Genomic DNA, 25045 nt, shown 5'->3' on the forward strand with positions numbered 1-25045 from the left:
TGCCCACATCAGGAGAAAGTGCCCACAAGTACGGCATTTTCCTTGTTGGGGCATGGACTGGAGTCGGGCCAGCCGATCCATAAAAAAGTTCGGAGGCAGCTTACAGGGGCTACCAAGGTGGGTTGTTTAAAAGGTCTGCCTCGGTGTTGTGGGACTTGATCTCAGTTAGAATAAAAACAGAAATGTCCTCTATCCCTCACCCCTCATGCCTCCCACCCCCACCTCCCCCCCCCACCCCCACACACACTCCACATTTCCCATCCATACCACTTCATGGCCCCACCCAAGCCTTCATGCCAAGGTATGCTCCCATCCATTCCCTATGGCCCCTCATGCCACCCATGCAAAGGTATGCCCCAACCCACCATGGCCTTTCATGCCCCCCATGCCAAGCTATGGCACTTCCATGCCCATTCACCCACGATACATGTATAGAACCAATGAACTCTATAGTGACAGTAGGATGTGTAGGAGAAAATCTTTAAAAAGTCAATCATTGATAACTTTACACTTCCTTAAAAAAAAATCTTTTTTTTACTACAGGGCAATAAATGTGACAATCATCCAGATCATTTAAATTTTCCATTGAAACTGCAAGCACTTGAAACCACTTTATCTTGTATGAAGAAACGTTATGAAATTGACAGCATAGATCAGATAGCTAGAGCTGTCATTCAAGTAATGTTTTCTCTGGATCTCAGGTGTTTAGTACACAAATGGGTGTCAGGGCTGTCAGCCAAGATTACATAATGAAATTTGGCTGAGAGTCAGAAATCCATTGGGTATTGAAACGCCAGTTCCAGCTGTTGAAACAACTATTACTATGGAGCTCATTGGTTCTATACAGTGTGTAGTGGGGGGTGAATAGGCATGGAAGTGTTCTAGCTTGGCATGGGGGCATGAGGGGCCTTAGGGATTTCTGAAGGGGTATTCTTTGGCATGGATGGCATGAAGAAGACCTTTTGAAGTTACATTTTAAAAGGTTCCTTCTTGTAGACTATGGCTAACAGACGCTTCTGAGGTACTTTGAACCACAACTCTTTGAAAAATTGGTCCAACTCCATGAAAATTGTGGAGGACTAGGACATGCTGTTAGGCCCACAGGCCCTCATCCCTCCTGACCCCTCCACGCACATGCCCATGCCCCCTCCTTTCCAACCCATGGATTGTACTCACCCCCATGTCCCCTCTTACCTGCATGCCACCACAATGCCAACTCATACCCCCCTTGCCTCCTCCCTAGCCACTCAGCTGGTATCCACCATGGGCAGACTTCAGGACCCATGTGGAGATGGAAAAGACTTCTAACAATCTAATATACCGGTCTCATTCATACACATTTGATAGTGAAAAAACTCCCATCATGAAACCCATTCAAATCTCAAGTAGTTAATCTCTTATAAAAACAAATTTCTATTCAGACCCCACATTAAAGACAGCTGATCCTTGAGTAGCTTCTTTAAATTGTCAATCAATCTGTGAACTCAGAACATACTGCCAAGACCTTTGTAGCTTTTGAAACTCAGACAAGCATTCATAATTACATAATAATAATACCCTTTGGGGAATGTTAACATAGACCTCTGCTGAAACTGCACAAACAAATCGTAGATTTTTTCTAACCTACACCAGCTGGCCTGTCAATCAAAGCAGTCCAGCAGAGGGTTTTTTTGAACACTCACTGACACCATAAGCCTGTGTTTTCATGTTTAAGAGTGGAGGATTTACAAAAACTCTAGATAATTACATTTAACATACCTTATCAGCCCATCATGAACGTTTATATCTACAGCATCAATCTGTGACTCCCACAGTGTAGGTTAAGGCCCTTGAACCAGCCCAAATGTGGTCTGTTTGAACTCAGCACTAAGTTGAAATGGCTCTGCTCAGATCAGGCTTCCCACCTGTGTGATTCAGGCCCCCTTCCCTCTATTGACAAAAATGAGACCTGTTGGAAATGGGCCAAGCTGGGGCACAGAAGGTGTTATGCCACTAAGCTGTTTTTAAAACTTTTCTTTTGATTTTTAACCAAAAACAGAGAGAATATTTTTTAAAATATTGAGTTATAATTCAAACTGATCTTATGGTAGTAAACTACAAATTAAAGGTTGATAATACCTTTTTAAAATGATGACGCTGATTGCTCTGCTTGCATAGTTTTACATTTAACTAAAGTTTCTAAGCTTCCCTGAACACAATATGTACGTTAAAACCTGAATTCTCTTTTCAGGATCTGATCTATAAATTGGGTTTATAAAGTACAGATCAATAGTACTGAAGTTAGTTTAGCACTGGATTTTACAATCTCAGGAATCTAGTTAAAGCAGTTTACTGGTGCACTGCCTTAGTTCTGCAGCAGATATAGCATTATGTTTTGTTAAGTATAGCATAGTAGATAACAGTAATAAAGCAAAGATAAATGTTTAGACTATCTTGTAGACATTCTTGGCCTTAAATCATGAACCCTTCTTACATTATTCTAAAATTAGATCAGAAGTTGGAAGGGAGTTAAAACTGTGACTTGTCAGCTTGTTCCCTTGGATATAATCTGAACCCCTAGACAGTGTTGGTCTTTCAACCAGTCGCTGGTTGAAAAATGCACAATATTCATCTGGAGTGAAATATTTTAAAAACTCAATTTAGTTTCAGTTTCATAGTAAAATGTTTTTTCTTCTTCACTAAGCTTTTGAGGTGCTGATAATTCTGTGATTTTCAGGTGCGGCATTAATGTTAGACTTCAATTTCAGGCAGCTAATGAAGTCAGTGTTTAGATGCTATCTTCTGGCAGAAAGACTGTACAGAAGTTTTTTTGCAAATGATGCAATTAATATATTTGTAGACTTCAAAACTTGAAGAAAGCAGCGCGGAAACAAGTGCATTAACCCCGAGTACATTGAATTCCCTACTAACTGCAGTATTCTGTTCTGACTTGGAGGAGGCACCTGATGTTTAGAGTAATTAGTTTCAATGGGAATGTCAGCAGTGCTCTCAGGAGCTTTCTCTGGCCCCTAGCCTTTGCTATGAAGAAAATATCACCAAGACAAAAATCATGAAAACTTATTGCATAGCTGAACACTCTTCAATGTGGTAGTGATTTTAGAGTGGTGAAAATGATGATGGGAAACAAGTCCTTAACCTAAACCTATGTATGTGGCATTCCTATAAGTTCTTGGGATTTGTCTGATTGATTTACCAGGTGATGCTTCAGGTCATCTTATATCCTAAATGCTTTGATTTCATGATAAATTAAAAGTAAAATGAATGGTTGTAACATGTGAGGAACTCAACTTCTTGTTGTGTAGTTATATATTTCTATACTGATTGTTATATTTCCCCATAGAGTTCTTGAGTGGATGGGTCCTAAATGTGAGAAATCCGGTTAGGTTTCTTCAATAACATTAAAAAAAAACACACTTTAGGGGTATTTAAATGTAAAATGAACTCAATATTTTGTCTATATTGTAGAAACACTTTTTAAAAAATGTTGAACCAGCATCTGTGGCTAAAATTTAAAACAAGTTATGAGTTGTAAGGTTAACTAGTTGAATGAACATCTATTTTGTTGCTCAGATCAATGGAGACTGCAATATCTGTGTATAAAGCAATAGTTTTAGGGGGTGCTCACCAGGAAAAAAAAGTGCTGTTTTCTGGTTGCAGTTTTCAATTGTTATTTATTCAAGTGGCCACAGTACTTGTGATGAAATAATTCACATTTATATTCGGGGTAGACTACAAAATATACTAAATTAGGGTGATTTTTTTTTACTGGTAGCACTTTCTGCCTTAGCAATTTAATGGTGCTTGTCAAGTCAAGCATGATTTTTACACATTGAGTTCCTAATATATTTCTACAAGAAGATTTTGTGATAATTGATGGATATAGGAATTCCAGATATTGAAAGCTATTTCACACCCAAAGTTTTCATACTGAAATGCTGATGTGTGTTATATCCTCAGAAGGTTAGTGGACTTGTCTTGTCCAAGTTTTCAGTAAGATGGTTAGTGTTATAATTGGCTGATGAGAAGGCCTGAGCCTAAATATAATGCCAACATTCGATTTCCCAGTGTCCTCAGTGAAGATCTGTCACCATTTATGTTGACTTTAGTGACAATTCTCTAGCAGTGAAACTCGAGGGAAATCATTACACTGTTTATGCCTCTGCCTTGTCGGACAGAGTTATCCTGTGATATTTTAACGTATTTTCTCCTGCATGATGGCATCTAGCTGAGGTTAAGGCAGAACAAGTCCCTCTGTAATATGGTGACTGCATTTTACTCACTGAAACAGAAAAGAAATCTGACAATTAGTTGTATGGAATGTCAGTGAAGGGACATGTGCAAGTAATCAGCTACTTCCACAGGGAGAGCAGAGGTAAGAGGCAGATTCTTAAAAATTTGAGGCTTTTAGTGGCCACACTACAGGAAAAAAAATCGATATGGTAGAACTAAGGTTATGGTAGGCGAGCGGAGCAGAAATCAATGTTCTAAGAATGCACTCCTTTTTTTTGCTTTTCCTTTTCTATACAGAATTGGTAAGAAGAAACACTTTATTAATGTATTTCCATTACATTTGTCAAATATTATATTGCATTGAATTAAATTATGAACATGATAGGTGCTGTGTTGCACTTTATTTACTTTTCCTGATGACTCAAAATATGATGTGTGTTTATATGATTTTACGTACATTACATCGTAATAAATGACTGACTGTGATTCAGTTTAGCAGATCTGATGCCATCTGAAATTTTGAGCCTGTTAGTAATAAAAGTTGTATTATTATTTTGTCCACAAAATCATCTGTTTACATTCTGAAGAATAACAATTACTTGAGCCTGTTACTCGTGTGGGGTGCGGACGATGCTGATTAACCACCTGAACTTTGTTGTCTCTTTGTTTCATCTCCTCTGACCCCCTTTTGTATTCTAAAACATTGCAGCCTTGCGTAATTTATTTGACAGCACGCCCTCTGAACAGTTTTGAATACTTGACATCCTTAATAATTAAATTGTTCACTAAGTTTTCAATTCTGTTTTATTCTGAAATTGAGGATATTGTAAAGGCACTGATGATGTTCAATAATCCCTGCAAGAAGTAGCATATTCTATAGGTGAATACTAACACTGGGAATTTCCTTGGGGATTCTCCCGGTTCAGTCGTCATAACTGCTGAAAATCAGCAGAAGCCCCAGATGGATGGGTAAACTGGGTTTTAGCCAATCTTCTGCTGAGGTTACAACAGCTGATCAGGAGAGCCATGGAGGGAATTTCTTGATGCCTGGTTGTTATTTTTAAATTATGTTACCTTGTAGATTTAAAAATGATCTTAATTTTATACTGTAAATGCAAGAATGAGGACTTTAGGACATTAGTAATACTGATTTGGAATAGGGAATCCATATGGAGTGCATCAGTCCCTTATCACTAGCAATGGAAAAAACAATGGAAGCATTTTTTGCTTCCTCAGTTATTTAATGTGTTTGGACAATACATCTGATTAGAATACTGCCCTAAAAATGAAGCTGGTATAAAATGTTCTTCCTTAAATCATTTGTACTGATACATTTGTGTAAAATGTCCATCCTTCTGGAAGATGGGGAAGACATTTAGTTATTGAATTATACGAAGTGGGGTCACTAACCAAGCAGTTACTTCTATGATTACAACAGAACAAACACAGACAAAAATAAATATGGTTATATGCAACAATATGAATGAAACTTTAAAGGAGAGGGAAATAATCTTTTGCAAATGGTGAAAACATTTTAACCCATTGTATGCAGTAAACTATGGATCATCAGTACTCCCTGTACAAGTACCCAAAAGTTAAACAATCCCAAATGGTTGAACCAGTGCTGCACCACAAGTATGCAAAAGAGGTGGTGGTCTTAATGATTTTTTTCTTCTTTGTGTTAGGCATGGAACAGCAGTTCTTATGCCAGCTCAACGTCATTAGTGTACAGATGGAGTATGTAACCAGTACATTGTAAGCTGATCTGTCAAGCTTAACAAACAGCCCACCTTGTTAACATTCCTTAAATCCTGCATTAATAACCCAAAGTAAATCCCTGAACGCATACTCATTAGACTTTCTCTTTGTTGCCATGATGGATGAGGTTGCACCCTGGAAAATAAAGTAACAACCCCTCCCCAAATAAAATGAGTGGGAAAAAGATGTAGGTTTTGTTGCTGTTCCTTTTCTGTCGTCTCAACAAATAAAAAGAAGAAACCTTCTGTTTTCCGTGTTGTTTATAATAAAAACAGAAAATGCTGGAAAAACTCAGCAGGTCTGGCAGCATCTGTGAGCTTTGAAGAAGAGTCATACGTGCTCGAAACCTTAACTCTGTTTCTCTCTCCACAGATGCTGCCAGACCTGCTGAGTTTTTCCAGCATTTTCTGTTTTTATTTCAGATTTCCGGCCTCCGTGGTATTTTGCTTTTGTCCATGTTGGTTATGCTCTTTTAATGAAATAAAGTGGATGAATAGCTATTGAAGAGTGGTTTACAGAAAATAAAAATGTAGTTATATTCTTACAGCCAATTTTATGCTGATCTACAGATGATTAAATCTTAGACATTAAGGTTGCTTTGAAAGCACCTCTGATAATTCAGCAAGTTTATCGCTAGTAGCTCAGCCATTAATGCAGTAAGAAACCTAATTTGGTGCTGTGTCTGTGCTAGGCTGACTGACCTCAACTGGACTGTATGTACATCTGCTACATTTAGCCTCTATGCCCATCGGCTAGCGTTGAGAAGATCAAGCTGGTTTCTCACACTTAATTACAATTAGATGGGGAGGTGGTGGCATTGTTGTATTGTCACAGGACTAGTATTCCAGAGACCCAGAGTGATGCCCTGGGGTCCTAGGTTTGGATCCCACCACGGCAGATGTGAAATTTGAATTCAATAAAAGTCTGGAATTAAAAGTCTGATGAAGACCACGAAACCAAACCATTGCCGATTGTTGTAAAAGCCCATCTGGTTCACTAACGCCCTTTAGGGAGTGAAATCCGCCGTCCATACATGGTCTGGCCTACATGTGACTGCAGATCCACAGCAATTTTGTTGACTCTTTAATACCTCTGGGCATCTAAGGGCAAGTAGGGATGGGCAATAAATGTCGGCCTAGCCAGCGACACCAACATCCCATGAATGAATAAAAAAAAAATCTCTGCTGTAAGTGTGAATAGGAATGTCAGATAAAGGGCAGATCATCCCAGATTTGCACGAAGTGTGGATGCAAGCAGGAAAAAGAGCGTTTTACCCACCGGCTGCAATGGTGGCTTTTCATCCCAAACCCACCACATTAATCATGCATTCCCGGGTAACAAGCCATTTTGATGGCGGGCAGGCTCTCATTTGTCTGTCACGACATCACCTCACCGCTTCCTCACGCCGGGCAGCAGGAACTTCCCAGAGTTCTGGCACTTGAGGACAGCTGGAGGCCAGAAATCTGCTGGATACAGTTCAGATGACAAGTCTCTGGGCTGTCATACTTCAGTTGCTGGATCTGCAAAGACAAGCCTGAGAACATCAGGAAGGAATGTCCACTGCACTCCTCAGGTTGCAAGGCATGATGAAGGAGTCCGTCTGCCTTCAGTCTGAGGTGATAGCGTCGACATGCCAACGAACCTAGGTCAACACTGGTAGGATGGCAGCCACCATGGAAACCTTGGTTCAGGACATTAGTCCTGCACTGTTGCACAGGCTGAACTCCATTGCTGATGCCATAGTTAGCTTCTAACAGTGTCAACACGTGAGGGGTGCGGGGTAACCCAATCTCACTTCACCTTCCACTTCTTCCCAAGGAGTCAGCCAGGGGCCCTCGGGCACCCATAGGGAGGAGGACCAGCAGGTGTACACCCTGGACCCATCCATCCAGGTGACTCTGGGATGTCCAGCCCATCTGAATCCCCTCTTCCTTCAGCTCCACAGGCTGAGGAGGGTGCCACTTCTACACAGCTGGACCCCAGAAGCAGACCGGGGCCCTCCAGGTCTCGGCCCTCCAGTGGACACCTGTCAAGGTCATCACAGACTGTGCTTAGACATAGGCAGGCTGCCTCCACCTCGGCTGTGAATGCCAGGGGTGCACCAAGACATAGCAGCAGGGTTAGGAAGGTTAGGAAGATGTAGTTGCACAGCCTGGTGTTAATCACTTGTACATAATGTTCACTATTGTAAATAAACTCCCAAGAATATCTCCTTGCCTCTGGCTCCTTGTTCTGATGAGCAGTGTTCGTGTCACTCAGATGTGAAACCTACTTCCTGCACAAGATAAAGGCAGGGGTCTCAGTCCAGGGCCTCTTCCCTGTGCAGTGTGTAACCTTCAGACCGAGATGATGATCTGGCTTCACACTCATTGGACACATTAGTAATACCTGTACCTCAGTGGTGCTTGTCATTTGCTGCCAGAATGTCACAGAGTTCCGTCATTCTCAACATCTTTAAAGTGGGGCTGGCCCTCCATCTCTTCAGCACCTGTGACCGGTGGCATTGTGCTCCTGAAGGTGTCAGGTGCTGAAGGCGAACAACGGACCAGGTGAATTTAAAGTTTCACGGCTACATCTCTATGATATGACCCTGATCACAGACTGCAAGTGAGTTGCCCTCAGCCAGACAGAAGTCAGACATTCAGAGGCTTTATGAAGATCTATGGAGTGCCCTCACTGCATGTTGTCATCATCTTCCTGGAACTGAGCAACTATTAGGGCCTCGGCTGCGTCTCCATGACAGGAACATTATCACAGAGGTTATGTGCACTGCCATCATCCAAGATGGAGTAAAACGTTCACAGTTGCAATGTGAGGGTCTATGGTGTCTTCTCACTGCATGTCGTCATCATCCTCCACAAATCTAGCAGCCACAAGAGTCTCCCGAGTGCGCCTGCCTCGTCTGGCCAGTGTGATGGCCTCATCGCAGGCATCCTTACCATCAAGGACCTCCTCACCCTCATCCCTGTCGACATCCTCCTCGTCAGAGGAGATGTGCCGCTCTTCCATCTCCTCCTCAACCAGCTCCTCTCCTCGTTGCAGCGCCAGGTTGTAAAGGGTGCAGCAGGTGACAGCAATGCGTGACACCCTCTGTGGACTATATTGCAGGGTCCCACCAGACCTGTTCAGGCACCGGAATCTTATTTTCAGCATCCCGATAGTTTGCTCCACCAAGGTGCGAGTTGCAGCGTGAGCCTCATTATACCTTCACTCTGTTGCAGCCTGAGGCCGCCGCACGTGTGTCATCAGCCACGTCCTCTGCAGATAGCCCTTGTACCCCAGGAGCCAACCCTGCAGCATCTGTGGACCCTGGAAGATGCCAGGGATCTGAGACCTACAGAGGATGTAGGAGTTGTGGACACTCCCTTGGAACCATGCGCAGACCTACAGGATGCATTTGTGGTGGTCACACACCAGCTGAACATGCAGCAAGTGGAAGTCCTTGCAGTTGACATAGGGTTGACATTGTTGCCACGGAGATCTGAGTGCCATGTGAGTCACACCCTGCACCTGTGGGAAACCTGAGATCTGTGCAAATCCAATCATTCTTATATCCTGGAATTCCTGGCCATCCAACTCGCCTCAACCACAGGGCAGCCCTTTCCCTCCCCCCCAACTCACCTCAACCACAGTACAGCCCTTGCCCCGGCATTGCGTTGTCAGCCAACCAGGAAACTACAACTTGCCTGCACCCTCGTTGGAATACGCTCCTCAACCTTGAAGTCCAACAGGCGACCCTTGTGAGTGCAGTACAATGTTACTGTGCAAGTGCAGCTCGCCAGCTGCACGCTTTATAAATGCTGTTGTGAAACACGTCAGTATGCAATCATATCAACCTGTTTGGATGATCCAGCATTGGGGGATGATTCCGGCAAGCGGGGCCTACAATGATATGCAGACGTATTACACCGAAGCTCCCAACGTCCAACAGTGGGAAATGCAGCCCGCCATTGATGGGTAGAGTGATGGTTGCAAACGTGTTTCACGATGGCGTGAAACTGATTTCTGACCTTCTCCCCGTAGAAAATAGGAGGAGGAGTAGGTCATCCGGCCCTTTGAGCCTACTCCGCCATTCAATATGATCATGGCTCTATCTCAACCTTGTACTCCTGCTCTTTCCCCATACCCCTTGATGCCTTTAGAGTCCAGAAACCTATTTCCTTCTTAACTATGTTCAGTGACTTGGCCTCCACAGCTTCTGTGGTAGAAAATTCCACAGGCTCACCACCTTCTGAGTTAAGACATTTCTCCTCATCTTAGACCTAAAAGGTCTACCCCATATCCTGAGACTGTGATTTCTTGTTCTATATGCCCCAGCCAGGGGAAATATCATCTCTGCATCCATTCTGTCCATCCCTGTCAGAATTTTATGTTTGAATGAGATTTCCTCTCATTCTTCTAAGCTCCAGTTTAGACAATCCTGCCATCCCAGGAATCAGTTTGGTGAACCTTCGTTGCACTCCATCTATGGTAAGTATATTCTTTCTTAGGTAAGGAGACCAAAACTGCACACAATACTCCAAGTGTGGTCTCACCAAGGCCCTGCACAGCTGCAGTAAGACATCCTTGCTCCTGTACTCAAGTCCTCTTGCAATGAAGGCCAACACACTTACCGACATTATACTGCATCTGCCATGTATTTGCCCACTTACTCAACCTGTCTAAATCACCTTGAAGCCTCGTAACATCCTCCTCATGGCTCACATTCCCACCAAGTTTCGTGTTGTCAGCAGACTTGGAAATATTACATTTAGTTCCCTCATCCAAATCATTAATATATATTGTGAATAGCTGGGGCCCAAGTACTGATACTTGTGGTACCCCACTAGTCACTGCCTGCCACTCCGAAGAAGACCCATTTATTCCTACTGTCTGTTTCTTGGCTGCTATCTAATTCTCATTCCATTCCAATATATTATCCCCAGTCCCATGTGCTTTAATTTGACACACTAACCTCTTATGTGGGACTTTATGCAAAGCTTTCTGAAAATCCAAATACAGCACATCTACTGTTTCTTCCTAATCTATTCTGCTAAAGGAGGTTACATCCCCTAAGAACTCCAGTAGGTTTGTCATAAATCCATGTTGACTTTGCCAGTTCTAAGTGTTCTGTTATCACATCCTTTATAATAGACTCTAGCATTTTCTCTACTACTGAGGTTAGGCTAACCGGTCTGTAATTCCTTTTTTAAATAGCGGGGTTACATTTTCTGCCCTCCAATCTGCCAGGACTGTTCCAGAATTTACAGAACTTTGGAAGATGACAACCAACGTATCCACTATTTCCATGGCCACCTCCTTTAGCACCCTGGGATCGGGATTATCGGGCCCTGGGGATTTATTGGCTTTCAGCCCTATGAATTTCTCCAGCACTATTGTTTTAGTAATACTAATTTCCTTCAATTCCTCCTTCTCACCAGACCCTTGGGTCCCTAGCATTTCTGGGAAGTTATTTGTCTGTCCATGAAGACAGAACTAAAGTAGTTGGTTAATTGCTCTGCCATTTCCTTGTTCTCTATTATAAAATCTCTTGTTTCAGACTGTAAGGGACCTACGTTTGTCTTCACTAATCTTTTTCTTTTTACATACTTATAGAAGCTTTTACAGTCTGCTTTTATGTTCCTTGCAAGTTCACTCTCATACTCTATTTTTCCCCTCTTAATCAATCTCTTGGAAACTGCTCCAAATCCTCAGGCTTGCTACTTTTTCTAGCAACTTTATATGACTCCTCTTTGGATCTAATACTATCCTTAATTTCTTTTGTTAGCCATGGTTGGGGTGTTTTTCCTGTTGTGTTTTTTGAGCCAGAAAAGAATTTATAACTGTTGCAATGCATACATCCGTTACTTAAATATTAGCCATTGTCTATCCACCATCATGCCTTTTAATAAAGTTCCCCAATCTATCTTAGCTAACTCACACCTTATACCTTCTTAGTTTCCTTTGTTAAGATCTAGGGCCCTAGTTTCAGATCAGACTACTTACCTTTCCATCCTAATGAAGAATTCTATCATGTTATGGTCACTGTTTCCTAAAGGACCCCACACAACAAGATTATTAATTAAACCATTCTCATTGCACAATACCAAATCTAAGATAGCCTGTTCCTCAGTCAGTTCCTCGACATACTGGTCTAAAACACCATTGTGCAACTCCAGCTCTGAAACTTGGATTTTGAGTAGTTGCAGCTGGAGACACTCCCTGCACACATGATCACATTGGAAGCTGGAAGTGTCCCTGACTTCTGACATTGCAGAGGAGAAACATTCCATTTGGCTGAACTGGCCTGCCATGACTTACCCTTAAATTACTTTCTTTAATATTCTCTAAACTAGAGGAAGTAAAATTAAGGACAGAAGAAATACTTACCAGATCTTATTTACCAAGGCTGCCGCTCTTCTTACTGAGGAAAGTTAGAAAATGAAAGGATCACCTCCTTCCCTCTTAACTGAACTCCCTCTCTCACCAAACTCCAACTGAAGCACTCTAATGCAGCACACCAGGGCAGACAAATGCAGCACTGTAGATGGCTTGCTTTTATGCTGTCTGAATGTAGCATCTGAAAACCTGTTTAAGCCAGTTAACTAATTAACTAACTGCAGCTGCAAGCAGGGCCTGTGTAACCCCTGTTTTAAAGCTGGACTAAAACTCACCTTTTCCCAGCCCAAAGAGCAACTTTTAATTTGGTGCTAAATTAGACTTTAGATAGAAATTAACCCTTAAAAGTGTCCCTTTCCCAAACTCCAAGTGATGTACTCTAATGTAGCTCAAAGCAGCACTCCACTGCTCACGTCCACCAAAGCCAGCGGGCACTTAAAATTCTGCCCAAGTATTCTCCTGCATTCTCCTTGAGGCTCAGTAACTTGTTAAAAAGCACTGTCGAGGTTCCCACATGAGAAATAGGTACCTGATGCATCTGAATCCAATCCCCCAGGAGATACTGGTGAGAAAATTGAGAAACCTTTTCTGGACAAATTTTTTGCAGCTGATCAACTCAAATGCAAATTTCTTTCAGCACTCTCATATTAGTGGGTTGAAAATCGTCAACACCAAAGGAAAATCTGGGTGCAATTCAGTCAGACGAGGACTGAGTGAGATAGTAATTCTAACAACAGTTGGTAATGCAGATCCTGGGATAATTTGGGGAAGAAATGGCAGAAGCCCCAAACGTAGCAGACAGGGGAAATGCAGCAAATGTGCTATACATAGACTTTCAGAAAGCCTTTGACAATATACCACACAGGATATTGCTGAAAATGTCTAAAGGGGATGGTAGTTGAGAAGGTAGCAAGTTGGATTGAAAACCAAAGGGGAGGAAACAAGGTTAAGAGTTCAGAGTAATTTTTGAATGGTTGGAAGTGCCAATGATCCACTAGGTTCTGTTGAGGAACCACTTCTGCATTGCCGCTATGAAGCACGTTTTGATGTTTTCCGACATTTAAGACATATAACTGCAATTGTTCATATCAGACATTTGGAAGAGCAAGGCCTTGTAGGGATTGTATATGAAGACAAAGATTTTGTGGGACAGGAAGGCAGTTGAGTTCAGCTAGGACAGAAGTGAGGGGCAAAGTGGGACTTTGTCGCAAAGTTTGGATGTGCCTGATCGGGGGATCTGGCATCAGATAGGAGGGCTGCAGAGAGCCATCCTCCTGCCCTTGCTTCCAATCGCCCTGCCTGGGCTACCAACAACCCCCCCCCCCCCCCCGCAACCTTCATCCTGCCTTCACTCACCTTTGGTCTGGGGCTCCTTTGTGATTCTGGACCCCTGGTGGGTGCATTGCTGCCAGCTGCCAATGCTCTCGCTGGGGCTGACAGATGAGGGGCTGCCAGCTTCTGATTGGCTGACAGCTCTCAGCAGGCAGGACCTCCACCGCTGAGGACCTTAATTATGGGGAAGGCATAACAGTGCCTGCTTAAATGCCTGAAGGACACTTGATTCCATTGGGCCTCTCCCACAGAACTGAATTCCCCATCGCTTCTCCGTCCAAACAGAATCCGGCTTAGGTATGGGCAAAAAATTGGGGACTTGCAAGCAATGTCTGCATCTTCAATAAAGAATAATACATTTTCAAAAAAATAATTTGAGCTCATTAATCTGCTACTAAAATTGTATAGAAGTTTGGAGATGTTACTCAATTTGAAATATTATGGTCCATATATGTTTGCATGTTTGTGGTTCGTAGGGTCATTTTGTGCCAAACAAACAGTATCTTCGATGTCAATTCATTTTTAATGAGATGATTATCTTTGAATTAAATCTTTGTAGTTTAGTCTTGTAACATTACGATCATTGGCAAAACAAGTCTGCATTGTTCACGCTCATTTGTGGCAAAATTATTAGGTCATTCCAACTAACATCTGATTGGGTAATGTGCCAACTGTAGTAAGTTAAGAAGATGCAGATGGGAATTTGAGACATTCCCAGTTGTTAGTAAGTTATCCTGCATAGCTAAGTGTAAAACAGTCTTGATATCGGCAAGTTAGGGAACTGTTTGTTGAAGCAACCAGGGGCAAAATTTTACAGTCCACCGTTGGATGGTTTGCAGGCAAGGGGGGGTCCCGTAAAATTCCCCGGATGGCCTTCGCTCCAGCCTCCCACCTGTCTCCACCTGTCCACAATTTTCCGTAGGACGGGAAGACCTAGGCCGGCCCACCTGCCCTTGGCCTATTTGAGGCCCTTAAGTGTACAATTAATGTCTGCTTATGGGCTGTTCCCAACCAGCCTCAGTTTTGAGGCTGGAGTGAGGAGTTCAGGAGCAGGTGATAAGCCTGAAAAGTCACCTTGCTCAGGTGGGATGGGAGTGGGGAGAGGGTGCCTCCTTTCCACAGTGGGCCCTCTCCCACACAAGGTCTACCATCTGCAGGTGCCCCCTCCCCTCCCCCCCCCCCCCCCCCACCCCCCGGCCTCTCCATCAAGGCCCCCACTCCTCTCTCCCCAGCTGCCTGGGCCTCACCTTCCCACCCTGCTGCATTCCAGGACTTTGAATCCAGGGACTGCTTGTAGTCCCTGACCTGGCCACTGCTATTGTTGACATTGCTGGGACTACAGAGCTGTCATCCAATCAGGTCGGCAAACAGCTTTCTGAGGTCAGACTTCCTCTCTAGTGAGGGGCAAAAGTTCCAATTCTGAGCAAATAATGCACCTGGGAGCATTAATGGCCACGGGGTTATCGATGGGGATGCATTGCCCGCTGACTCTTCGGTTGGTGGTTCGGAAAATCACACCATTTGAGAAACCATGCCCCAGAATACTTAAGTGATGAGTACTGCAGGCGTGAATTAAGTGCTTGATGCCATAAGTGGTTTACTTTCCATACTGCTGTCACAGCGCATTCTGTTTATGTGTGTTATCAATGGTAGTTGAATGACTAAAAATAAATCCTATTTACTTGGACTTTATTGATTCTATAATTATGGGGGGCTTGCAAAGCTGCAGCATAATTGGATTGTGATGTAGGGTGAAATGCTGTTTGTTGGCTATTTCAACAGTGATAGCAGAGTCTGATTGTTTTAGAGCAGGCAAACTAAAAAGGTTGAATCTTAGCTACAGTAGAAAATTGCAAGTGTGCATTATAAGAGGTGAGTTAATTTTTGAGGATGATGTGCTGGAGTTGGTGGTCAGTTATTCCAACTTGATGGTCTCTGTTGGGTGGCAGGAAACCAACAATAATGGGAGAAAGAAAGACAATGGTGAGTTACCACTAAATGTAGGCAATGAGATTGACAGCCTTAATTGCTATCTGAGAACATGAAATGAATAGGAAATCAGATACAGATGGAGAGTTTATAAGGAGATGGATAATAACATAGAAATAAATTACTAAATATCTTTTCCTTTAGTCAGGGATTAGTTGAAATGGCACAGGGTTGTTTTATTAGCTCCTGTACAAATCCAGAAAGGCATGAACTACTGGCTCTAAAAACATTTGAAAATGATAAAGGTGGGCATTCAGCTATACCTAGTACACATGCTGTTTATCTGAAAGTTGCAGCAGTGATCGGGATGCTGTTCTCTGCAGTTAATGGCTAATAACGTTGACAGTGATAATTAACCCTTTGAATGGGTTTCATATAATTATGATAGGCTTTGATAGTCTTCAGAATGTTATATTAAGTTTGAATTTTCCTCCTGCCATTCTTACCTATTTTCTGCATGCACTCATCAATCCCCACCCCTTTCCCCCAAGAAAACACTAGACTTTTCCATGTAATATTACTTGACTAGAAGAAAAAAATACTGTAGTGTTCTTCCATGACTGTGTAAATTTGCAGACTTTTTCCTTTCCCCCTCCTGTCAAATTACATGTGTTGCTATCAAGAGGAACTCTATTAAGCAGTCAGATAAGAAACTTACTAAACTTGTCACAGTTGCAGTTAATGGGTTTGAGAAAAAAGCCTCATTATGACTCAAGCCTGGAACCAACTGTTGGAATAAATGAATTCTATGAATGGGATGAGATATTTGGTCACTTCCTATCTAATTTAATGTACATCTGAGAAAGTGACGAAAATCTTAAATGAAACTATATTTAATTTGTGTTTTAAATGTATTTCCGCTGTGTATGGTTTACCATTTAGGAAGTCTCCCATCTTGCCCATGTTCCACTGTAGAGAAACTTAACGTTGCCCATCTCAAAGAATGATTTTTTTCCTCTGGTACCGGGTGGTGATGTGATGAATCCAGTAGGTTTGCTTTGATAGTGAACCACTTTTTAGAATGTCGTTTAGGGAAGGAAATCTGCCCTCCTTACCCAGACGGGACTATATGGCCTGAATATTTCGGATGTTGGGGTTTCCCTTTCCGCCATCCAAAGAGTTCCCTGTCGACATTGACTGCCCTGCAGCCATTTCAGTCTCAAATGAGGGTTAAGTGACTGCAGACAGGAATTCCGCCCGTCACTTGGGAGGAAGTCCAACCTTAGAGGGCAGCTGACCAATCTAATCGGCCGGCAGCTCTCTAGCTCCTGCAGCAACAGGAGCTGCAGTGAACAGAAGAGGAAGTGCTTCAACATGCCAGAGCCTAAGTCCCAGAACTGGACAGCAAGGTAAGTTTTTGGAGGAGGGTAGGGAAGACCTGAGGGGGTGGAAAGTGGGCGATTGGGGTGTCGGGGGAGAGGCCGGGATTGGAGAGGGAAGGGAGGTCCAGTGGCCACCAGACCTTAAGGGGGTGGTGCTTGAAGTCAGAAAGAGGGGCTTCCGATGGAGGTGCCCCTGCCACTCTTCCCACCCGAGGCCTAAGCCCGTTCATTTTCAGGCGTTCCCCACGCCAGGCAAATCTCACCACCCCCCCCCCCCCACCAGCCTAAAATTTGAGGCTGGGCTGGAAATGGCATTTAAATGACCAATAATTGGCCACTTAAGGGCTTCAACTGGGTCAAGGACTGGTGTTCTGTCTGAGGCCTTGCCTACCCCAGGGTAAAATCGATGTGAGGTCAGGTGGGCAGGAGCCTAGAGGGAGTACCATTCCTTCAATTTGATGCCTTCCTGCCTAAAAAACTGCCAGCGGGGGAGTGTGAAATTCAGGCCTATGCAATCTCATACTAATATGCTTAACTGCCCTCAGGAGTGCTTGAGCAAACCATTCAATCGTATGAGTTCCGACCTCTCAGGGAAACCAGAGATAGGCAATAATGCCTGCTTTACATCCCAAGAATGAATTTTTTTTAAAAAATTCACTCTGTGAAGCAGTTATTCCATATCTAAATCTCAGAACACAAATTCAATTCAAATTTTTCTCGCTCTATTTTCAGCATTGTCAACATTATAGAAATCCATTATTTTCACGTGCATGTTTAATGTTATGCAATAATACATCGTGAAAGCTACATTTCAATTTATTTTGAATAAGTTTGTTGCTAATTTATTTCTTTTGACAGGCTATTCTGATTGAGAATGAAGAACTACCCAAGATATTTCTAGATTTCCTTAACATTCGTCATCTCCCTTCTTTACCAAAAGTTGAAAGTTGCAGGTAAGTTTGCAGCTATCACCATTCATATGTAAGCTCCTAGCATGCAGGTTCAGCAAGCAATTAGGAAGGTAAATAGTATGTTGGCCTCCATCACAAGGGGGTTTGAGTACAGGAATAAAGACGTCTTGTTGCAATTGTACAGAGCCTTGGTGAGATGGCATCTGGAGTATTGCATACAGTTTTGCTCTCCTTATATAAGGAAGGGTGTACTTGCCACACAGGGAGTGCAATGGGTGTTCACCAGACTAACCCCTGGGATGGCAGGTTTGTTCTATGAGGAGAGATTGAGGAAATTGGGCCTGTATTGAGTTTTGAAAAATGAGAAGTGACCTCATTGAAACTTTAAAAAATTCTTACAGGACATAGCAGGGTCGATGTAGATAGGATGTTTCTCCTGGCTGGTGAGTCTAGAACCAGGGGACACAGTCTCAGAATAAGGGGGAGGCCATTTAGAACTGAGATGAGGAGGAATTTCTTCACTCAGAGGGTGGTGAATCTTTGGGATTCTCTATTCCAGAGGACTGTGAAAGCATAAAAACAAAAAACTGCGGATGCTGGAAATCCAAAACAAAAACAGAATTATCTGGAAAAACTCAGCAGGTCTGGCAGCATCGGCGGAGAAGAAAAGAGTTGACGTTTCGAGTCCTCATGACCCTTCGACAGAACTAGTTCTGTCGAAGGGTCATGAGGACTCGAAACATCAACTCTTTTCTTCTCCGCCGATGCTGCCAGACCTGCTGAGTTCTTCCAGGTAATTCTGTTTTTGACTGTGAAAGCATGTTCAAGACAGAAATCGATAAGATTTCTGGATATTAATGATATCAGGGATACGGGGATAGTGTGGGAAAATGGTGTGGAATTAGATGATCAGCCATGATCTGTTTGAATGGCATAGCCGGTTCGATGGGCCGAATGGCCTATGCCTGCTCCTGTGATCCTAACTCACTTCAATGTGCACAAGGAATGAGCCACACTCTATATCTAAAATATACATGCAGCTTATGGGCTGCAGTTTGGCCACCCCTAATAAGCCCAACTACAACTGCTTAAAAGCACCCATACAGTAACCTGACTGGAAACTGGGGAATAGATTATAGTGCATAGGTAGATTATTTATCCCATTATTTCTACGGAGAGTGGCCATGGTGAAAGGAAGCAAAAGTTTTACTGAGAACAAGGTCTTCAATGGTGGAGTGAGGGTGTGACTGAGCATCTATAGAAGCATTGTGGAAAATGAGAGAACCTACGACTAGAAAACTGGGAGTTTGAAAGTGCAGTTGTAAGTGTCTTCAGGGAAGAGACTTTTCCAGGAGCGCTGGATGTGGAAGGATGTAGGTGAGAATGCTGTTCAAAACATTACTGTGTACTGTTATTCAGTATCTTGTTACATCATTTGGCTTCTGTGCATTAATTTGTAAATAAATTCTGGCTTGGTTTTATTCTGTAAGAACTGGTCTGTTGATATGATGACATTAGAGAAGAACGTAGCAACCCAAAGTGGGTTGTTAACTATTAAGTCTCAGCATAATAACTCATCATAACGGTATATGGGTACAAGGGAATCTCCTGTCTGCTTATGGGAACTGCCTTTTGGCCATGAACATAAGAACAGAGTGTTATGAGAGACCCCAAATCCTAAATGCTCTGCATAAAATTGTTGATCATAGCTGCAGCGCAGATGTAAGGATGGCTTGTTTCACTATCAAGCAGACGTGCATGGTGGAGGGTGGCATTTACTTCTTTCATAAAAGAGAGACACTGCCTTAATAATTGCCATAGATAAATGGAGCTGTTTCATATGTTGAACAGCATACATAAATTCTGTTTCTGTTGGTATTAGAGTGATTTTCCAGCTCCTACCTATAAAGGTATTAGACCAAAGCAAACAAGAAAAGAAAGGAATAATTTAAAGGGAAACAGAAAAGGCAAAAGTAGAGAAACCAAAAAAAAATTCAAAAAAGCAAAATGGAAATTAAGCAGTAGGGAGCATTTTTTTTTCTCTTTCAATCTCTTAAGACATAAGTAAGTAATAGGAAGCATGAAAAAATATGATGAAGATGTAAAAGTAAACTTCCAAAGTCATACCCATTGTGTTTTACTGAATTCTTGGCAATAATACAAACTCTAAATTGGAGTTTGCCAGTTCAGCTCAAGCTGTTTTGGATGTACAGGAAAGTATTCAGCAATTAGTTATGGCAGATCAACAAGGAAGAGTTTTGAATTTGAGGCAATGTTATTACCTTGGACTCTTTGCCCTCTTGTCAGAAATAGTTTGTGGAACAACTAAAAGTCTATAAGGAAAATTGAAATAATTAAATCTCTGGCTAACTTTTCACTAACTATATAGGTATTAAGTACAATGTTAATGTGTCAAAATATTTTTATTTTTAGCTCCATCGATGACTATGATTGTGAAGAATTCAGGTAAGATCTTTATCAGTCCTCTCCTGTCCACCTGATGCTTTGAAAACAAGGGCAACAGTTGATAGAAAACACAAGTACAAAGCCACGTAGCTAATCCACATGCCCTCCACCAGCAAAACAATCTTATTGGTATGAAGCAATGAACAGCAGTATGCTTATGAAGTCTTAAATATCCAGTAGCAATCAGTGGTCAAGGGAAGTGAGATACTCTTGCTATGAATATTAAATGTTCCCAAACCAATACTTGGATCAAGAAAATTTAACTGATTAATCCTAAAGGCATTTCCATCTGGAGACCGTTACCAATGCTGCCAAATAATTCACTGCAGGATGCTCTTTGCTCCATGATATTCAAGGATGTGTCATTTTCATGTACATTATTTATCTGAAGCATCAAATGATTACATTATGCCATTCACCATGACCAATCTTAGTATTCTTCCCTTGCTCTCAGCCCTTGGGATTTCCACAAATAACATAGCTGTGGCTGTCCTTAAAGGTGGGATAATTCTGGCCATTCCTGAACAATTAGCTGAACAGAAGAGTAATCACGAAGCCAGATCAGCGAAAGAGTGACCGTCTCTGTTCTTATGATCTGTGAGTTTGTGATAATTATCTCTGAATTATTACTGGAGTCTTTGCAGATAGTCTGGTTCCTTTGTGCTTTGATCCTCTTGGATCAGCTCAACGTAATGTTTTCAATATGGAGGTAACAGTCCTGGTTTCACATCTTTTAAAACAGAATTTGAGCAAAGAGCAATTAGGTTTCTTATGCATAAACTGGTAGAATAAAGACAGTTATCACTGGGGATGTGAGTGATGTAGCCTCATCCCAGTTCTATCACTTTAGAATGGATGCTAAGGTTTCTTTCTTCCCCTCTCCTCTATCTTGGAATGTAACGTACAATGGACTGCTTCAATGAACAGACCAGCTTTTGGATTATTTGCAGCATCTTGTCCAAAAGCTCAAAAGCGTATGTGATAGGGACATCAACTACTGCAAGAGGGGAGAAATGAGACCTTCAGTACAACTACTTTGAATGGAAGCTTAGAAAGCTATTTCTACAGAAAGCTATTTCTATAATCTTTCTTGCAGAGGCCTTGAATGCATACATAGAATGGTTGAACTGCAAGCAAGAAGTTTCCTTTGGATTATTTTTAGTTGCCCAAAGATGAATCTGTTTGTTCTTGAGCATGGGTAAAACCTTGGGAACTTTTAATTAAGACCACATTTCCTGTGATCTGTTTTGATGGTTGAGATTTTCTCAGTCCCCTGGGAGTGATAGGACAATTTGACATTTTACTTTGTTTGTGACACAGGCTTTTAGAGAAAATGGCACCTGTACCATAGGATGATAGGAATAGTAGAAGACCATTTAACCCACACAAGCCTGCTCTGTCATTCCATTAGATCATGCCTGATCTGGAACAACTCAACCTACTCATCTTTTCTTCATATTCCATGAAACACTTAGGGCGGAATTTTCTGTGCCCGCTGACATTGGACGTGTTTGGCGGTGCGAGCAGACAATATAGCGAGAAGGCCAAAAACTGGTTTCACAACATTGTGAAACCAGTTTGTAATTGTCCGTTCTGCCTGCCAATGGCGGGCCATGTTTCCTGCCATCGGAGGTCAGGAACTTCATTGTAATACATCTGCATACCATGAGAAGGCCAGCCCACCGGAATCATTCCCCCCGCTGGATCATAAGACCATAAGATGTAGGAGCAGAAGTAGGCCATTCAGCCCATGGAGTCTGCTCCGCAATTCAATGAGATCGTGGCTGATCTGAATCCTCAACTCCACTTTCTTGCCTTTTCCACATAACACCTGATTCCCTCACTGATTAAAAATCTGCCTACCTCAGCCTAAAAGATACTTAACGATCCAGCCCCTACAGCCCTCTGCAGTAAAGAATTCCACAGATTCACTCCCCTCAGAGAAGAATTCCTCCTCATCTCTGTCTTAAATGGGCGACTCTTTACTCTATGGATGCGCTCTGGTCCTAGACTCTCCCACAAGGGACAACCTCTCAGCACCCACCCTGTCAAGCCCCCTAGGAATCTTAAATCTTTCAATAAGGTTGTCTCTCATTCTTCTAAACTCCAATGAGTACAGACCCAACCTACTCAACCTCTCCTCATAAGAAAATCCTTCCATCCCCGTGATCAACCGAGTGAACTTTCTCTGGACTGCCTCCAATGACAGTATATATTTCCTTAGATAATGGGACCAAAACTGTTCACAGTATTCTAGGTGTGGTCTAACTAGTACCTTGTATAGTTTTAGCAAGACTTCCCTATTTTTATACTCCATTCCCTTTGAAATAAAGACCAACATTTCATTTGCCCTCCCTAATAGCTGCTGAACGTATATGTTAGCTTTTTGGGATTCATGCACGAGGACCCCCAAATCCCTCTGTGCTGCAGCTTTCTTCAGTCTTTCTCCGTTTAAATAATATTCAGCTCCTCTATTCTTCCTGCCAAAGTGCATAACCTCACATTTTCCCACATTATATTCCATCTGCCAAGTTTTTGCCCACTCACTTAACCTGTCTATATCCCTCTGTAAACTCTTTGTGTCATCCTCACCACTTGCCTTCCTACCTATTTTTGTGTCATCCCAAAACTTGGCGATAGTATATTCACTTCCCTCATCTAAGTCATTAATATATATTGTAAATAATTGTGGCCCCAGCACTGATCCCTGTGGTACTGCACTAGTTACAGGTTATCATCTTGAAAATGCCCCCCTTATCCCAACTCTCTGTCTTCTATTAGTTAGCCAGTTCTCTATCCATGCTAATATACTGCCACCAACACCATGGGTTCTTACCTTATTAAAGTAGCCTTAGGTGCAGTACCTTATTGAATGCTTTTTGGAAATCCAAATATATTACATCTACTGGTTCCCATTTATCTATCCTGCTTATTACCTCCTCAAAGAATTCTAATAAATTTGTCAGGCATGATCTCCCCTTCATGAAGCCAAGCTAACTCTGCTTGATTATTTAATGCATTTCTAAATGCTCTGCTATCACATCCTTTATAATAGACTATAACATTTTCCCAATGACGAATGTTAAGCTAAATGGTACATAGTTACTTGTTTTTTGTCCCCATCGCTTTTTGAATAAGAATGTTACACTGGCAGTTTTCCAATCCTCTGGGACTTTTCCAGAATCTAAGGATTCTTGGAAGATTACTAGCAGTGCATCCACTATCTCTGTAGCTACTTCCTTTAATATCCTAGGATGCAACCCATCAAGGCCAGGGAACTTATCAGTCTTTAGCATCCGCCCCACTGATGTGTTTCACAACTGTACGTAAGTGACGTGCACCTGGTGAGCTACGCTTCACTCGGGACTTCGAGGTTTGTTTGCCTACCTTGCTTTGGGCAGCACTCGTAGTCATCAGCATCAGGCTTCACAGGCAGCATCACATCACTTTTAGAAGGGCTCTCGAACAGATCCCTACCTACCAGACCAGCCATAAGGCGGAGGGATGGCTTTTCAACAGCTTCAGGGCTAGGGCTTACTTAGGGATGGGGAAGAAGTGGCCTCAGACAAAGGAAGAGGCTGTAGGGTGAGGGCTGTATTGGGGAAGGGGGATATCCCAGGGTGTGTGTGGGGGCACAAGTTGATCTGTGTAAGTGGCCTCAGGATGGTGAGGGCTGAGGAGGCGGCCTCGAGAGAAGATGTGAGGGTGTGTATGAGAGAGTGAGTGGTGATGTCTCTTGAGCTGGCATTGAGTGAGATGCCAGGGAATGTGTGATGGGCTTGAGTGTGAGAGTTTGGAGTGATGAGATTGTTGCCATATCCTGGTGGCACGGAAGAGATCATTCATCCTCTGTCTGTACTGGATGGCCAACCTCTTCTGTGCAGCATTGGCACTGATCACCATAGCCATCACCTACCAAGCCGGAGTGGTAATGTTGCTGCACCTCCTGCAGCCAGAGCAGGGGTAGAAGATATCATGGGGGGCCTCCACAGCATCCAATAGGCGCTCGAAAATGCATTACTAAACCAGGAGGCTGCAGTCTTCTTGCCTTTTGGGGTCATGTCTTCTTTGCAGTGCAGCAGCCCTGGGCTGGAATCACTGAGACGTACATGCTCGGCTGCACTTTAAATGTGGCGTCCAGTGCGATAAAACAGCGAGTAGGCGGCAAACCCGAGCCCACCCACCATGGAAATGGTGTGTTTCCTGGGAGAGTATGATTATTGAGGCGGGGTTAAGACAATATGGCATGAAAACTTCCTTTTTCCTGCCCGCTACCGCACTTAGTGCAAATCTGGGACGATTCCACCCTAGCTAACAAACACTACCGATCTCAGTCTTGAAAATATCAATTGGCTCAGCACCCTCAGCCTTTTGGAGTGGAGAATTATAGTTTTCCAGAACATTTTGTGTAAAAAAGTATAGTCTCATTCACTCCAGACCAACCTACCTCTAATTTTAAGAATTAGCCTTCTTGTTCTGAATTCTCCCCATAAGGGGAAATGGTTTCTCTGTATCTACTCTATTGAATGCTTTATCACTTTAAACACCTCAATTGGATCATCTCTTAACCAACTAAACTCAAAAGGAACACAAACAAAGTTTAAACAACTGTTGTCCACTATTTTCTCTTAAGATCTGAACTGATTGAGTGTTATAGAA

General features: G+C 42.6%; 1 protein-coding gene across 1 annotated transcript in view; it reads left to right on the forward strand.

Annotated features, from left to right (window-relative positions):
* Window positions 1-25045, forward strand: part of LOC121277408 (sorting nexin-24-like) — a 229079-nt gene that overhangs the window by 182106 nt on the left and 21928 nt on the right. Inside the window, exons 4-5 of the mRNA XM_041186837.1 lie at window positions 17868-17962; window positions 20354-20386. Coding sequence (XP_041042771.1) covers window positions 17868-17962; window positions 20354-20386 — 128 coding nt within the window. The remainder of the gene's footprint in view (window positions 1-17867; window positions 17963-20353; window positions 20387-25045) is intronic.

This window comes from Carcharodon carcharias, chromosome 4 (assembly GCF_017639515.1).
Source record: "Carcharodon carcharias isolate sCarCar2 chromosome 4, sCarCar2.pri, whole genome shotgun sequence".
In the NCBI taxonomy this organism is placed as follows: Eukaryota; Metazoa; Chordata; class Chondrichthyes; order Lamniformes; family Lamnidae; genus Carcharodon; species Carcharodon carcharias.